The 17,831-nt window shown below is 46.0% G+C and overlaps 1 protein-coding gene across 1 annotated transcript in view; it reads left to right on the plus strand.

Annotated features, from left to right (window-relative positions):
* Positions 1-17,831, plus strand: part of LOC119382903 (uncharacterized) — a 34,252-nt gene that overhangs the window by 10,264 nt on the left and 6,157 nt on the right. Inside the window, exons 5-8 of the mRNA XM_037650811.2 lie at positions 557-616; positions 4,233-4,316; positions 6,885-7,119; positions 17,553-17,730. Coding sequence (XP_037506739.1) covers positions 557-616; positions 4,233-4,316; positions 6,885-7,119; positions 17,553-17,730 — 557 coding nt within the window. The remainder of the gene's footprint in view (positions 1-556; positions 617-4,232; positions 4,317-6,884; positions 7,120-17,552; positions 17,731-17,831) is intronic.

Here is a 17,831-nt window from a genome sequence, read left to right on the forward strand (position 1 = left end):
TTTCAAACTGTGAACTGCCAAAGAGTACGCTTCGACTTCGACTGTCTTAGAAGAAGTAGACCTCAACCCATGATGCTAATGAAGTCTCGCAAGGAGTGGCTTCGATGTATCCGGAACTTGCAGCGCACTTCGAGATGCAGAGGTGTACACAGTAAACATGCCTGTTCATCCAAGGGCAGATGGCATTGACGAGCTGCTGGTACCGCGTCTGTAACGGCGTTGGGTCCGTCAACAGTCCCATGCTACGCACGCAGTATTACACACCAAACTTGACACAGAGAGCACATGCAGAACTTCTGCTCATGCGCACTAGGCGATACGCGCCTTACTTACTTACGTAACGCAGTTGCGGACGCCTACTAAAACTTGCTAATCCCTTTCTGGTAGCTACTACGCTTTTCTTTCCTTGTTACGTCAACGTACTTTATTTTGAATTATTAAATTGTTTTCGGATTTTGCTGTGCACAGACAGAAGTACATACGTAGTGGCGGTGCAGTGTGCTCTCGTGGTCTTTTCTCCTGTGCATTGATTCACAAATTCCAATCTCTTTTGCAGAGAGTCAACGCTTTTGTGATCGTCATGTACATTGTGGACTACACATTGTGTTCCATCAACGTAAGTCGTCATCATATGCTTTTGCAAGGACTTGCAATGACTGGGATCGAACCGATGCGCATTAACGCTGGCTTGATTAGTAACAAGTTAATTTTGTTTAGGAGAACGGGATCGTGATAGCAGGTGACCAGGTGCTCTCGTAGAACATTGGAAACACAGCAGAAAACTTGAAAGCCACATATACCAAATGGAGGAATTTTATCCTAAACCTGAAGAAACGAGCGGGAGTCCCTTATATTCTGTTTAGAATGCCGCAATGTGCTTTCTTTCTTTTTAGGTTAATCTGCACATTTGTTCTACGAGAGAGTTGGTTTGGGAAACGAATCTCTGTGATTGCATCATGTGTGCGTACTATGATTGCCTCTGTGATTGCATTAGGTTGCGTCTAAGAAAGAAACGAGCCCTTGATGCAGTCACCTTCATTAGTGTGATACATGAGGGACAGCGAATTAAGGTAACCTTCTTAGTTTTAGCATGCTGTAACAAGATTAAGGTTGGGTGAGTTAGAAACAGGCAGAATTAACAATAATTGCTCACTCGCAGCTTAATTTACGCCAAGAAAGTAGGCACCAGCTAACTAAAATTTAAAACGTGAAGAATTATTGAAGAAAAGCGGAAGATCAACAAACAGTAAACGTATGTTCCGCGGTATAGCTTATGCTGCATTTTTTCTTGTGATTAGTCAAACGTGAAGCTGCTGCCATCAGTAAAAGGGTGGTGTCGCATTGTACTAGTACGCGCAGACCAAGTACAAGAGGCACCAAAGGTTCCGTAGGAGTACTGCTGTAAGCTGCTGCCTAGTCAGAAAATCGAAACCGGTGCAGTCGGAGGAGCCACAGGAACGCCACACGGAAAACAAACTAAGTGAAAAAAAACTCACGTACGAATACGTTTCCGCCTTCCGGGTACTCAGCGTCACAGTCAACAGAGCGGCCAATTTGTTCAACATTCCGACTTTCATGTCCTCAAAAAACGAGTAGTCTGATGATCGCAATGGTACGGATCGACAAAATCGGACCGCAAGGAAGGTCTTCTAACTTGAGCGACACAAACGCCCAGTGTGAAAAGTACCGAAATAATCTATTCGAGGGTATGTTAACACGTGAGCTTGTTTCTTAATTTTCATTCGACCGCGCTCCACTCACAAATATTGTTGCACGTGTTACCACCGCTCGGCGCAGGCCGCGCCGGAATATTTCAAACCTTCACGATTGTTTTAAACTGTTCTGATAAGAATGCGCGCACGAGGCGAATTTGTTCTAAGATAACTCGAGCAGGAGCGATAACTCTGGGATGTTCGATTGATAAACAACGACGTATTTCACCGATGATCAGATTGGCGACGACTGTGATCGCTGCTGCCACTTTGCCGATGCTGTCTCGATTTTGCTCCGATGCTCTCTTCCAAACTGTCAACTTAGACTTTTACGATTTTGTTCAGAATCAGAGCCATAGAAGCACGAAGGGACGTTCACAAGCGTACAATAGGAAAGCAATTCCACGAAGACCGGCACAGATTTAATATATGCTTCGTTTTCGTTCCGAATCCCTTAAAGAATGCCCGTATCGCTTCGGAGAGAAGGGCCTTTGGCGTATGCTCATCGAATACGATGTAAGGACCTCTACGAATTCATCCAATTTAGATTTCACAACAAAGGAGTAGGATTACGTTTTATTATTTTTTTGGATAAGGTACCGATGAGCTGATGAGTGGGGGCGTTGAAGGGCTTCATTTATATTTCCCCATGCTATTTCTTTCACGTGCCGCTAGCTGGGATTTCAGTTCCTCCAATCGCGCGATTCAAATTTGCGGATTCGTTCAAAGTACGTGGCTGTTCAGAGCTCGGTTCGAAATTTTGATTGGGAGTGAAAACAAATTAGACTTGTCACTTCAACCCCTGCATAAAATATTACCCTTTGATCTCTGGCGCGTAATCCGGTGCTTGTTAGAAGTCATCCAATATACCTTGATAGCTGAAAGCGGAGTTTGTTCATAGCCTATTCAAAAAGCTTCAGAGACGTTTCTTATAGAGTTGGTCCTTATCATTATTTCTGATTTTTTTTTTTGCAGTGTGAATGGTAACTGCTTTGCACACACATAAACGAAGGGACTAGAGAATATCACCTGGACTTCTGAGTGCTCTCAAACTTTTTTTCTGTGGGTATCGCACGTACAATTTTCGGAGTATTCTTGTCTGGTGTGCTTCATTTAGCGTCAATTTGTCTGAATGGTTCCACTATACGGTTGCAGCTTTCTGTAGGCGCACCAATCTCATCAGGTCAGATCCCATTTGAAGAACAACCTGGTTGCGTTTTATCTTCCTCCATTTTCATTTATTTGCCTCTTCGCTCGAAGAAGTAAAACGAGAAAGGAAAAAAAAATAATGGAAATCAATTAAAGATTCCGCGGTCAACTGAAAGGCCGCGCGTACTGGAATCGTTTCGTACGTAGATTGTTTTGTGGAGTTTCAGATCAAAGGAACTGCACATTACTGGGATTTCGTTGTCTTTGCGTGACTGCGCTGTACGCGTAAAATTTCTTCGAAAACGTTGTTTACGTACGTACTGCACATTACTGCAAAATTAACTCTGAATAAGTTGCTGAAATTGCTTTTCGAGATGTCTGAATAATATTGCAGTGCAAATAACATTTGCGTTTCTTCTCTCCATGTTTATCTGCGCCACAATCATCGGCGTGCCCATGAAAGGGGGGGGGGGGGGTCGGATGGGGGGTCATGAAAGGGGGGGGGGGGGTTGGAGGGTAGGGAGGTGCCCCCCCTGCCCGTAATGTCTCGTTTTTGCACAGCGTACTGATCGTAAGCGCGTCACTGAAAAGAGGTTGGGGGGTGGGGGGGAGGGAGCACTGCGGTAGATCCTCGCCCGCTTCACCGCAATAATGGAGCACCACACGCACGCCTATGGCTACGATAGTATTCAAAATAGCCATACCAACATTCATATATTGCAAAGCTGATTCCTGGGAGTTCTGTATTGAATAATGTAATTTCTCATCGCAAATGGTCGGAACATATTTTCCTAACGTTTGCGCAAGCTTCAATCTGTCTGCCATCACGTTCGTTGAGAAATCAAGTTCGCTTTAGGCCGAGGCTGCAATGTGGTAGTGTCTTTATCGCCAACCATGGATGGTAGAAAAGTCAGTCGCCCTTGAATAATCTCGCATCGAGATACGCCTTATCGATCTAATAATTGGTTATAACAATTAACTATCATATTCAGACTACGCGTATCGCGACAGACTTAAAACAGTAGGACCTTTCTTAAGTAACGTTACAAATATTTAGGAAGAACTGTTTGTTGGGCTAGTGTGTCTGACATTATTCCTGCAGGCAACTAGTGCAAAATATTGCACATACACAAGAAACACCTTGTCGTGTTTCTTTCTTGTGTATGTGTAACTTCAAGCGTTCATTACATGTAGTAATAGTATAGCACGTAGTTAAAAGTAAAACATGAAGCAAAGTTATTCTTTAAGCCCTTTGTATACCTAAAACGACCGTTACTAGTGGTCGTATGTAAATGAGCGCACTGCAATGTGGACTTGTTCAGTTTACGGACGTGTTGACATAATACATGACACGGCCGTGTTTTCTTGCAGGTCTACTGCATATTGTGCGTCCTCTCCCAGTACCAAATGTACGCGATTGAAAGAAGAACCTTGGGCCAGGGAAGCCGCCCGTCGGTAAGTTGCCGGGATTAATTAAACTCAATAAAGGAAAATGAAGATTCACGAAACCCCTATAGAATTATTCAATTTTTAACAGATAGGATATGTTGAACAATCAGAATTGTGTGTCTGAACAACCCTAATTCTGCGGGCTGATGTTTTACAGCTGTGGCCGTACCACTTATGTACTTTACTCAACCAATTAGTCAGTTTCGATTCACTTCTTTTACCCTTTCACTGCCAATCACGAGATAACTTTGGCGACGACAGACGCCCAAGCCCTGCCAATCCCGAGTATACTCGTTTTGCCTCTTTAATCACTCCCTGTCACTCGCAAGCCAGTTCTTGTAAAAAAAAAATGACGCGGGCCTGTCCCGCCGTCTATCGAGAGAAGATATAAACAAATAAAACTTGTAGGGAAATTTTTGACAACAATTAGAGCGCATGCTTCCACATCAGCGTCGCTTTGCGTGTCTTTGCCAGCGTCTCAGCAGCGTTGCCATGACGAGTCAGCGTGCCACGTGCGCGCGCTGTTTGACAGACGAAGAAATTCGAAAGTTCTGGATGAATTCCGATTCCGACTAAAATGGATAATTAGTGGCTCAGTCACTATGAATTAATGGACAATTATATGATTTTGTTTATCAGTTCAGTGCTTGTAATTTTCTTGTAATCGTTATTTGTGAGTGCTACTTTTGATTTGATGAGATAATCTCCAATAAAGATGTTTGCATGTCCTGATGAGCATCCTACTGCATTGGTAGCACGCAAATTCCACATAGCATGCAAAAAAAGAAAGAACTGGCAGGGAATGTGGCGCTGTGCCAAAAAAAAAAAAAAAAAAACAGCAGTGAAAGTGTTGAAGAGACAGAGGACTAAGACACAAGGGCTGTAATTCCGTGAGCGCCCTTCGCCACGCGCACACACACGCACGCACGTATGTACATGCACGCAAAACTAAATGAAATTAAATATTTGTCTGATCATGATTTCCGCCGTAATGGCAGGTACCCTAGGTTAATTTTGAACTGCCGCTACTCGGAGTGATCTAAACCAGAGCCTAAAGCTAAGTGCACGTTTCTTTCTCTTTTTTTTTCTTTTTTTTTCTTTTTTTTTTTCATTTTGCTCCAAAACGAGCTTGTAATCTCGAGCTGAACAGCGCCATGCCATAGGTACTGCGCTACTGTATCGGGAGCGGTTCCCCAGTTCACAAGAACACAGCACCATAAGACGAATACATAAAAACCAAAGCCTCGTAACGTCTGATACAGCGACATAATAACGTCTACGTAATCAAAACAAGCCATCGCGTTCAATTTTGTTCTACACATGCCTTATCACCCCACGCAAAAAGCGACCGATACTGGCGATATCGAATACCCGGCGCTATGACGTACAACGAAGAAGGGCACATAGGATGAAAACTGAGGACAATTTTTAGATAAAGCGAGCCTGACATTCTTAACGGGCACCCGAAGTTCGGCGGACGACGTTTCTTGATCCGCGTGAATTCAAACGCGCTTCGCCGAGCCCATCAATCGAACCCACTGCGATGGCTTAATCGCTATGGTGTTGCTCTGCGGAGCACGAGGTCCAGGGTTCGATTCCCTAACCATCACAGAGGGGCATCGAACCCGCGACCTCGTGCTCCGCAGCGCAACGCAATAGCGACTGCGCCATTGCGGTGTGTTTTTGCTAGAAGCCTTGGCATCAGTGAAGGATTTTTGCTCATGTGCTGCGAGTTTGGACGTATTTCACGTGACACCTTTTTCAAATATCCGCAACTTTTCATAAAGGTGAGCGCACATTCAGCAGTGTTCTGCAGCGGCACACTTGCTAAGGGCAAGGTGCATTTTGACGGCTCCCTCCGCACACGTAAAGACTCTTAGCATATTAACGTCGCAACCTTTCGTCATTATTTTGTATACACAATACGACTGGTTAAAAAGAATACATTGAATCACCGTCGGCCATAAAACAGTAGTAAATAATAATAATTTTTAATAATTGCTGGGATTGAACGTCCCAAAACCATGATTTGATTATGAGAGACGCCGTAGTGAAGGGCTCCGGAAATTTTGACCATCTGGTGTTCTTTAACGTGCACCAAAATCTCAGTACACGGGCCTCTACCATTTCCACCTCCACCGAAAATGCGGCCGTCGCGGCCAGGATTCGAGCACCATAGCCACCAGACCACCATGACGGGCATAAAAGCAGTAGGTCGACCTGCGAAATGAGCCGATGGTTGCGCACTTGTAGCTACACCATGGTTTTCGATGAATACGGAACCATTCGTGTACAGGGGCTATCACGACACCACGCCTGCGGTACACAGGCTGTTCCGTGAGTGGTGGCGCAGGTTAACGCTCCCGGGATTTGTTTTAACGCCCATGTTGCAACCTAAGGAAGTGGTCGGAAAAAATTGTACCGTGGTGGTACATTAAGGCTTGTTGATAGTATTGAGGGAAGACGTGGGCCCGTCCACGCAGCACCTCTTGTGTAGATCTGCTTCCTTTTGGTCAAAGCAATCAATGTGATTATCCCGCTGATGTTTCCTCTATTCCTTTTTGCATGAATAAGCCGAAGAACGCGGCACCAAGACGACATCACAGTACCTCGGCAATGGCTGCCGTTCCGCGCTACACTAGTGCCAGCAGCCACAGCAGCAGCCGCTGCACCTTCAGCCGAATAGCGTCGTGGCCCAGCCGCCGGATCTCGCGCAAGGCGGCTTTCCCGCAGAACGGATCACGCGTCTCACCCTGCAGTTTTGTGGCCCTCACCGCCCCTGCGGCCACAGTGACCACCACCGCGACGGGTAATGTGGACGTTTATTTTACTGGATTGTTGCGTCAAACAAGTATATAGCTCGTGGGAGTGCGCACACGTTCATGTAAAAAAATTATGGCTGATCCCCCTTTCATAGGGATCGGTATAACACGAAAGTGAAACGCGTCTTCACAGGGGTAGTTGAGCGTTTATTGTGCATTGTTGCGCCACAAGGACGAAGGAATGAATGCTATAGCAATAAATTGTAGTTTCACGCGAAGTAACAGCAAGCAGCTCGAAAGTTGCAGCGCCCTCTAAAGCAGCATACGCAGCGCCCTCTAAGCAGCATACAAACAACATACACAGGACAAGCGCGAGCTAACAACTGTCACAACTGTTACTTCTTTGCGTGTGACCAGCATGCTCCTTTCGGAAACGGAGCCGCTGCAGCGAGCGAAGTGACCTTCGTGCTCCCTGTAACGTCAACTGAAACTTTCGGTGAAAGCACAAGACGCAGAAACCACCCCCGTCACGAGATAAGCGCGCGCACGGGAGACACCCCCTGTGTAGGCGCGCTCGCATCGCAACGCGCGGGGCGACGACCTTTAAAGCGCGCCCCGCACCCTTCGCGCCATCTTGCTAGTGATAACAAGAACATGCTGAAGCCACCGAGCTCTGAGTACTGCCAACGGTAAATGGTGTATATAAATAGCTCGCCGTTATTAAGCTGGAGAACGTACGCTCTGTGGCCGAGTGGTTTCGCGCTGCGGAACGAGGGTTCGTAGGTACGACTCCAGGCAACAGAACGTTTTCTTGTTGTTGTTTTTTCTGTGACATCTGTTAGTTTATATTTTACAACTTCATATCCGTGACGGAAATACGTCAGCAGAGCCGTGATGGACCCCGGCATAAGACACTTTCGTGTTAAAATAAAAATAAATAATCACACTTTCGCCGCAATGGCGAAGCAATGAATACAGTATAGTAACAAATTGGAATGTCGTGACGAAGTAAGGCTAGGAGCCAACTCTTTTGGATCCGATATTGCGTAACTCTATAAAACGCTAATTTAAGCGAATGCGGCTGCTCCAGGGAGGGAAGTGGTTTCCGACAGTAAGCGGTGAGAGCGCAGCACGTATACGATCCGTTTACTGACTTCCATCGAGGTAGCGCGCGCGCCAGCGCTAGCGACGGTGCCCTTGTGATAAGAGTTCAGAGTTGCTGCTCGAGCGACGCAGCATTCTCCTCTCCACCATCGGCGCCCTTCACGCTTCTTCGCCCGTCTTTCGGCGGTCGAAGCGTTTCCTGTCTCTTTGTGGAGTCATCGACGCTAGACCTCGCACGCAAGGCGATATTATCGCATGTACCCTTCGTGCGGCGGAGAAGGCCGGCTCGTTTCATCTCTGTGTAAGCCACGCTCGTCCTCAGCTACCACGCGCTTTTACTAGCGCATAGAAGATGTTATGCGCGGGGCGATGTTGTCGACACAATGTGCAGGCAGGCTATTTGGTGTGTATCCACAGTCCTTTTTAGCGCAAAACGACAACACAACATAGACGACAAGACAAAGCGCTTTGTGCCGTCGTCTGTGTTGTGTTCTCGTTTTGCGCTAAGAAAGCACTATGACGATGTTATAGATTTGGACTTTATACGGAACTTGGCGGCGACGGAAACAACCCGCCGAGTGTCCGTATAATTGCTATTGCAATAAAAGTGCGCTTATGAACTCCCTGAGTTATCTATTATAACCGTACTGCTAGTTCGCGCATCCATTCTTTACATGGTAGACGGTATATTGCGCAGGAGTAAATTATCTCGTTTTATCCCAGAACTAGAAAGCGGGTGCTGACGCTACTAATACGACCGTGCACAATGCATAGGCCTGACAAGACACCATGCGGGCAACGCTGTACATCGAAAATGATGATTGCTCTGCACCGCACTTATTAACCGTGCCATAAGTATCTTGTGGCCACGGTCCCAGGGCGTGGATTCCTAGAAATTATCGTCTTATTGGATAGCCTTGGCTCTACAACAGTTGTGGCCGGACTTCATCGAATGCGGGCCCACAAGTGTGCAACACTGCACACTGCGCACGTTAAATACGCGAAGCAAGCCCACCAATACAAGCGCAAAAGTTCTGGTACAAGCAGCGATGTTATAGATAGATAGATAGATAGATAGATAGATAGATAGATAGATAGATAGATAGATAGATAGATAGATAGATAGATAGATAGATAGATAGATAGATAGATAGATAGATAGATAGATAGATAGATAGATAGATAGATAGAAAGAAAATTTTTATTAATAACTACAGCGAGGTTTGCCCGGGATAGTCATCAGCCGGCAGCGATGTACACCGCTAAAGATCCTACGTAAACATGCCCGAACAAAGTTCTTGTAACGCCGCACGAACAACATGCACATTCCATCCCTTAATATCTGCTATTCCAGATGCGGGAGGCAACGTTAGTTCTTCATGAGACCCACCACTTACAGAGCAACCCCACTACATCCCCAGGAGTCACCACTGTGCGAAACAGCGCCGCTGACGGCCGCTAAATTTTGTACTGGGCAGCCAGCTCATTAGGCGTCCACTTGTGCGCTGTGGGGAAACGCTATAAGTGTCGGAGGAGTACGTTGGGCTCTCCTGCAAAGCTCGTTAGACGCGCTTCTCGCGCAACCGACATGTCTTCTCCGGGGGTGTGGCTTGCTCCCCGATGAGTTTCTCTCTACTTTGGATGCTGTTTTCACCCTCGGGGTCATCTCCGAAAAAGGGAAACAACATTGGGTAAACGTTTCTACCCTTACGGCGTACGTGCCCTGGGCGGCGTCAGAGTTTGGCGAGAGAGTAACGCGCTGTTGTGCGAAAATGCTGCGACACTACCCTCAGGGAAGGCTCCCTCCGCGTAAATAGCGGCTGACGAGCTGGCGACGAAAGCACCATTTGTGTGAAGAGTGCAAGCAGGGTTGTGAGTATCGACAGCGTGCGGGCTAAGACTCGAACCTAAAAGCCTCATACTCAAACACGGCATCTTGTCGCGTTCGTTCAGCATCATACATAATCATAATCATCATCAGCTTGACTGCGCCCACTGCAGGGCAAAGGCCTCTCCCGCGTTTCACCAATCAACCCGGCCCTGCACTTGCTGTGGCGACGCTGTCCACGCAAACTTCTTGATTTCATCCGCCCGCCTAACTTTCTGCCTCCCGTTCGAGCGCTTGCCTTCTTTTGAAACCCACTCTGTTACACTTAGCGACAAGCGGTTATCGTGTCTTCGCTCTACATGCACTGCCCATGACTATTTCAACTTGTCTCATACCGCCCTATCACACTGGCCAGCTGCGTGGGAAAGATAATGGAAAATTGCGCACGTGGTACCAATACATAAAGGTGGTTCCAAAAAAGACGTTGGTAACTATAGACCAATATCGCTTACGTCTATACCATGTAAAATACTTGAACATATTTTATATAAAGAAATAATAAATCATTTAAACAAGCATAAGGTTCTAATCGACGAACAGCATGGATTTCGCAGAGGGCTGTCTTGCACAACACAATTGGTAGAATTTTATCACGATGTAATATCGGGCGTAGATACTGTAGGACAGGTTGACGGTGTGTTCCTGGATTTTCGGAAAGCCTTTGACACGGTGTCACATTCACTCTTACTGTTTAAACTTACCACCCTGAACATTGATAAGACTGTTTTTAAATGGATTGAATGCTACCTTTCTCAAAGAAGACAAACCGTAGTACTGAATGGAAAATGCTCCGAATACGCAGATGTTACCTCAGGGGTACCACAGGGCTCCGTTCTGGGTCCGCTATTGTTTTTAATTTATGTTAATGATATCTCTGCAGGAATTTCATCTTCTATACGGTTGTTTGCGGATGACTGTGTTGTGTACAAAAAAATTTCCGATCACAATGATGCATTACAGCTTCAGAAAGATTTATCACTCATTCATAGCTGGTGTACCAAATGGAAAATGAATTTGAACATAACAAAGTGTGTACATATTTCATTTACTGAAAGGATAAAACCATTTCAGTCACGGTACCACCTGAACAATGTACAGTTAAAACAAGATAGCACATATAAGTACCTAGGTGTGCTACTATCATCTGAATGTTCATGGAGGCCGCAGGTGGACACTCTCATAGCCAAAGCTGGTAAAGCATTAAACTTTATTCAAAGAAACCTGCGATGTTCGCATGTGAATTTAAAACGTGTGGCGTACACTACTTGTATCAGACCTATCTTAGAATACGGTTGTGTCGTGTGGGACCCCGCCGAGGTAACCTTCATTGCGGCTCTTGAGCAAATACAAAGTCGTGCGGCCAGGTTCGTCTTGGGACGGTACGGAAGGAGAGAGAGCTGCACTGCAATGAAGGCTGAACTAGGATGGGAGTGTCTTTCTGACCGCCGCCATAAACAGAGATTAAAATTTCTTTATATGATTTACTATAATAAAACTGGAATTAACAGAGAAATTTACCTACACAAACCTCATTACATTTCAAAACGCTTTGATCATAGTTGTAAAATTCTGGAATACTCAGCTAAAACGAACATGTATGCCAATTCATTTTTTCCTACAACAATTAAAAATTGGAATAGGCTAACTGAAAAACAAGTACGTAGTGGGAATGAAGATGTATTTTATTCAATGCTGTAAACTCGTGCTATAACCTGAACGATGATGTATTTATGTGGGAACAAATTTGTATTATGTGTGTGAACGAAGATGTATTTCACTTATTTATGTATGAACAAAGTTGTATTTGTGTGCGAACGAAATTGTAACGCATTTATTGATGTAACCCCCCTGCTATAACGCCTTCGGGCGCTGCGGGGTATCTGATGAATAAAGAATAAAGAATAAAGAACGGATGAGCCGCCTCGAGTGGTACCTCGAACATTACAAGGTTTATCCAAACTCCATGGCTGGCTTTCGACGTGATCGCTCATCTATCGATAATGTCATTGATCTCGTAACGTATGTACAACAGCAGAAATCACGCAAGCGCTTGTCTGCAGCCTTGTCCTAGATGTAAAAGGCGCATACGATAACGTACTACACGATGCCATTCTCGACGCCCTTGAGATGGTTAACCTGGGTGGTCGAGTTTTTTGTTGGATTGCTAGCTACCTGATGTTAGGAATGGGGTTTTCGTGTCGATGAAAGCCGGGAGGCTGGCGAGCCGATGTAGCCGAAGATCGGACTTATCGCCGAGGAGCAGAGCAAGGGGGCCAGACGTTTATGAAACAGTAAACAAGTTTATAGCAGGTATAGCAGGTAATAACAGGTTATATCAGGTTATAGCAGGACAGAGCCTGCCAGCACGACCAAGTCGGCTGGGGCGTCTCTCTAACAACGGACCAGGCCGGTCTTAAATAAGGTCCCAGTCCATTGTAATGTGACCCTCCTTTAGGCCGCAGGTGTTGACGCACTGTTAGTCTGTCGGGCAGCCCTTTAGGTAGCAGGTGTTGACGTCCTCTTAGTCTGTCGGGCAGCCTTTTAGGTAGCAGGTGTTGACGTCCCTTTAGTCTGTCGGGCAGCCCTTTAGGTAGCAGGTGTTGACGTCCCCTTAGCCTGTCGGGCAGCCCTTTAGGTAGCAGGTGTTGACGTCCCCTTAGTCTGTCGGGCAGCCCTTTAGGTAGCAGGTGTTGACGTCTCCCCGTTCGGTCAGGTGCTCTGGCACAATACTGACAGCAAGATCTTTCTTTGTGTCAACCGACGACGACCCAACCACACGACGCTATACCTGCAGGGGCGTTCCTCAGGGTGGAGTACTAAATCCTACTCTTTTCAATCTCGCTCTCATTGACCTTACCGAATCCCTGCCATGCACGATCGAGACATCTATATACGCAGACGACATATGTGTCTGGACATCAGCCGTCACACGTCTCTAGATACGAGCGAGGCTTCAAAAAGCTGCAAGTTTGACAGCCAGCTATCTCGGGAAGCAAGGCCTTAAAATATCCCCGGAAAAATGTGCATTAGTGGCCTTCACACGTAAAGCAATCACGCGCTATGCCATTTCTATCGAAGGACGGACCATTGCTTATGCCCGAAACCACAAATTTCTGGGCATAATCATAGATAGAGAAATTCGTTGGAGCCCGCATGTGTCTTACATAAAACAGTGCCTGACAGCAATCTCCCAGCTGTTCAAGTTCCTCGGTGGAAAAACCTGGGGGATGTCGGTAGACGCAATGCTGGAACTGTACAGATCACTGTTTCTCGGTTTTTTGAGATATAGTCTGCCTGTACTGACTAATACACGCAAGACAAATATTCGCACTTTGCAGGCTGTACAAGCTCAGGCTCTCAGAGTTTGCCTCGGCTTGCCAAAATGCGCGTCGACTCAAGCAGCCATTTCCATCGCACGGGACCAACCTATGCAAACGCATATTGCGGTAGAAGCCCTGAGAGCTCATATCAGGCATTTTTCCCGGGCCCATTGCCACCACCTTGTAACATTGCCTTCAGAAAGACCACAGGCATCGTATTGTGCAACGATTGCGAACCATTCTGCCCACCTTCCGTAAGGCTTCAGCCCCGCATCTAAGCCAGCGATACCTCCTTGGTGCTTCATTGGACTTGAAGTGCACCTCAATGTACCGGGAATCAGAAAAAAATCTGAGCTCTCATCTCCAGTGCTGAAACAGCTATCTCTGATTCTTCTACACGAGAAGTACGCTGATAATGTTCACGTTTATACCGATGGGTCAACTACCCTCCAGTGTTCGTCCGGAGCAGTGGTCGTCCCATCGAAAGCTATCAGCGTCAGTTTCAAGACAGACCACCCAACGACATCGACAGCAGCAGAACTTGCCGCTCTTCGCCCTGCACTTTGTGTAGTCAACCGCGAACAGCCTCAACGATGGTCAATCTTCTGCGATTCGAAGGCAGCCTTGCAATCGTTGCTATCAGCCCTGCGACACGGACCGTACGAGCAGTTGATCTTCGAGGTCAGATATCTCATCCATACTTCGTTAGAGAAAGGACACCACGTGACACTTCAGTGGCTGCCAAGTCACTGCGGCCTGACAGGCAATGAACACGCCGACAATGCTGCTCGATCAGCTCTTCAAGGTGACAGGATCGAGACAATACCCCTATCAAGGACCGATGCTGCTAGCCAACTTCGAGTGGCTGCACAAGAAATGACTTCCTCCACTTGTAATACAGCAAGCAGACTGCACAACCACCACCGCCACTGCCCGACCAATTTGCGTCTTCAGACACCTACGGGACTACGCCGAAGTGATGCCACTCTGCTTTGCCGTTTATGGCTAAGAGTGGCTTTCACAAGGTCATTCTCCTTTCGAATCCAAATGGCTGACAACCCGTTTTGTGACAACTTTGGTAGCGAGGAGACACTTCAACACATCTTCTGCGACTGTCCTCGCTACAATGCGCAGAGAAAATCCCTCGCAGTCGCTCTTGCTCGCATAGATCCCAGACCGATGACGGCAGAAACCATTCTGGAATGTCGTCCTGAGAGGTCATCGCGGGTGAAGGCGACGAAGGCAGTGCTCAACTTCTTGAAGGCATCAGACCTGCACCATCGGTTATAGACTAACGACGTTAGCATGACTGTGAGATGTATGTGACTCATTGTGCGTGCGTGCTCTCTTTCTCTCGCTCTCTATCTTTATATCTCCCCCATCCCTTCCCCCAGTGTAGGGTAGCATACCGGTCCTTCTAGAATGGTTAACATCCCTGCCTTTCCTTTCTCTCCTTCTCCTTCCTTCTTGATTTCGACTAAGATGTCCTTGACGCCCATCTGTTCCTTGACCCGCGTGCTCTCTTATTGTCTCTTAAGGTCCTTAATTCATACGCGCATAAGCATCATATGCGGACAGAGAAAGATAGAAAAAGAAAGGAACGACAGGGAGATTAACCAGGCGCACATTCCTTTATCTGCCCTGAGCTAGAGAAAGGAGGTAAAGACATCAGGCGAGAGATAAAGAGAGACAAGATTCGCGAGCACGCGTAAGAGTGTGCTCTTTATAAACAGTATCATACCTGTAGACCCACGTAAACAGTTGTGGTTAAAAGGTCAAAGCGCTTAAAGCAGTTTTGAATCTACTTGTTTTAATGCTGATGACAGCTTTATGTTCAATGATATTAAGGATGTCAGCGAAAAAAACTAATCAAACTGAAATAACTTAGAAATGAACGAATAATGTCGGACTATAATAAGGGTATCTAGCTATTATTAAACGTGGAAATATCGCTCACCTGGCAATAACTGATCGGTGACGCTGATCTTTTTTGGCGACGCTGACTTTTAAAAGCCCGCTAAGCAAGGCAGATAGCTTTCCTGCATGAGGAAGATATTTATGTGAACAATGAAAGTAATCGTTCAGAAAGGGACGTATGTACAGCGCGCCTCCTTGATCGCACAATCAAACATGACAAAAAAAAATGCAAGAGCTTCCTGAGCCAGATGAGCATAAGTTCGTTTTATTATTATTATTTTTTTGTTCTCGCTGGCTTTGAGATTGTAAGACGAAGCGGCTCGGCTCGAACTTCTATCCCAGACTTGCGATTGGCGGGTTTTCTATAGCTTTTATATAAATCATTCGAGTGGCAACCCTCTTAAAATGCATTCAGTGGGAAAAAGCGCGAAACAGTCTTAGCGGCTTGGCATGCCGTTTCATTAACAGAGCAGTTAGGTGACTTAGACACGACAATATTTCGTAAGCTCCGATAACACGCGTAAGTGAGCTCGTCATAGATTATTTACAAAATTTAAGATAGCGTTAAACATAAAAGGAAGAAAAAAAAGGAAGGAGCGACCCAGTGCCTGTTATCCCTGTAACAAATCCCAGCATAGCTTGCTCCCCCGCCAACCTCACCCCAAAGAAAGTTAGATATTATTAATCGCCACTACTGATCACCACACTGATATTACTAATAAATATCAGCGCGCAAGCAGAACAGTATAAGCAATGACAAACGAGAGCACGTACACAAGTGTGCGTTATCCACAACCTGTGCAAAGCCTCGGAAGAGTTTACAAACGTACCAGTAGCCCCTTAAACATCCGCGGCGTGTCCACAAACTTACAGGAAAAAAAAAATTCTAGATTTTTTAAATGTCTTGTTAGGAGGCACGCCTAACGACAAACCATGAATTAGATGTCTTGTCGCAGCACATAAGCTTCGAGGTAGAAAAGCTCATTTCTGCGCGTCCTTCCGCGCAAGCTACAAAAGAAGAGAATATTTCCTTGAAAGGATAGCGTCTATAAAAGTGCACGATTTTGTTGAGGCAAAAAGTAGCAGCGGTTCCTTGGTTCTTCGCACTCTTTTCTTTTTTTCCTCTGAGAAAGTCACCAACTTCTGTGCAGCGAGCACATTCATCACAACTTTGCGCCATGGCGAGCTTTCGTAAGATGCTATGTTCAAACCCTATAATTTCAGTGGCCCGTCAGCCATAGAAAACGATCCAGCTTACTTCGCTCTCACTGAAGCGTGTATACTTTGCCCGTTCTCGCTGCTTGTCTTAGCGTATATTTCTCGGAGCGCGTATATATTACCGTTAGTTTCTCTTATGATTGCGACAGCAGTATGCTTTGTCTAGAATGTTCGCCTTTTCCCCCTTTCGCCTCCACTTCTTGAAAGTTGCTACACATCGTCGTAATTGATCGCTTTATCTGTTGAACTTCAGTCAAGGATAAACACTTTTCATGTCAAAAGCTCGCGAAAACACAAACGTGCGCCTACGGTGCCGATCTGTGCAGTGTTCGGGCAACGTGGCAGACTAAGACTTTTTACAAATGTGTCAAATTGTGTCAGCAAACGTACTGACCAACGAGTTAGAATATTTCGACAGATAGCTTGCGCTGCGATATACAGCATATTGGTCACGTTCGCTAAGTGTCAGATCAAAGAACACCGCCTTGGCTTCGGCCAAGTAGAGCTAGTTTTTTATGCGCGCTCACCAAATTTGTTCGTTTCTGCTTTTACATCAATGCAGGGACATACAAAAGTTTTCTTGTAGTTTAGGGGAATACGCATGCGCCATGGTCTCTCTCTTTTGTCTTCTTTGCGTCGAAATCTCTAAGTATCTCGGTTTTTTAGAATAAACATTGGTTCAAAAGTAGTGCTCGTTCTGTCTGCCTTGCCTTAGCAAGCTCGAAAGTTCGGTGAATTTGTAATCCGTTATAGGAAAAATAGAGCGCGCAAACGGACGGCAACGAAGAAAGGTGACACAACACAAGCGCTAAGACAACTCAAAGACGACTCAGCGTTTCTGTTGTGTCATATTTGTTCGTTCCACCTGTTTGAGCACTCTATTTTATCTAAAATGTCTTACCTTCTTGTGCTGTCTTCTATCTTTTCACTTAAATGCGGTCATGGAAACATACGAACTCGCTCAATTTTCAGTTCTTTTATGTCAAGTGTCTGTGTCAATAATTCCATTTCACTCCCTCGTATCTAATTCCAGGCAAGACTACAGAGGACGCAAGCAACCCAGCACGGGAAAGCTCTCTGAGTCCGGAAAATCCCGTGGAGTGCGTCTATGGCGTCGACGACACGTCAAGCGCTCTGCACCTCTCCACGGCTGAGGCGTCGCTGCAGCAATCCGCTGCAGAGGCCGAGGTGCCAGAGACATTCTCTATTTGGTAAGCAACTTCCGATGACAGCCACGCTACGCGCAAGTTAGAGCCTGCTTTCCTAGAAGTGCAAAAAAAAAGAAGAAGAAAAATTTGGGGCAGCTACGCGC

Source organism: Rhipicephalus sanguineus, chromosome 2, assembly GCF_013339695.2.
Source record: "Rhipicephalus sanguineus isolate Rsan-2018 chromosome 2, BIME_Rsan_1.4, whole genome shotgun sequence".
NCBI classification, from domain to species: Eukaryota; Metazoa; Arthropoda; class Arachnida; order Ixodida; family Ixodidae; genus Rhipicephalus; species Rhipicephalus sanguineus.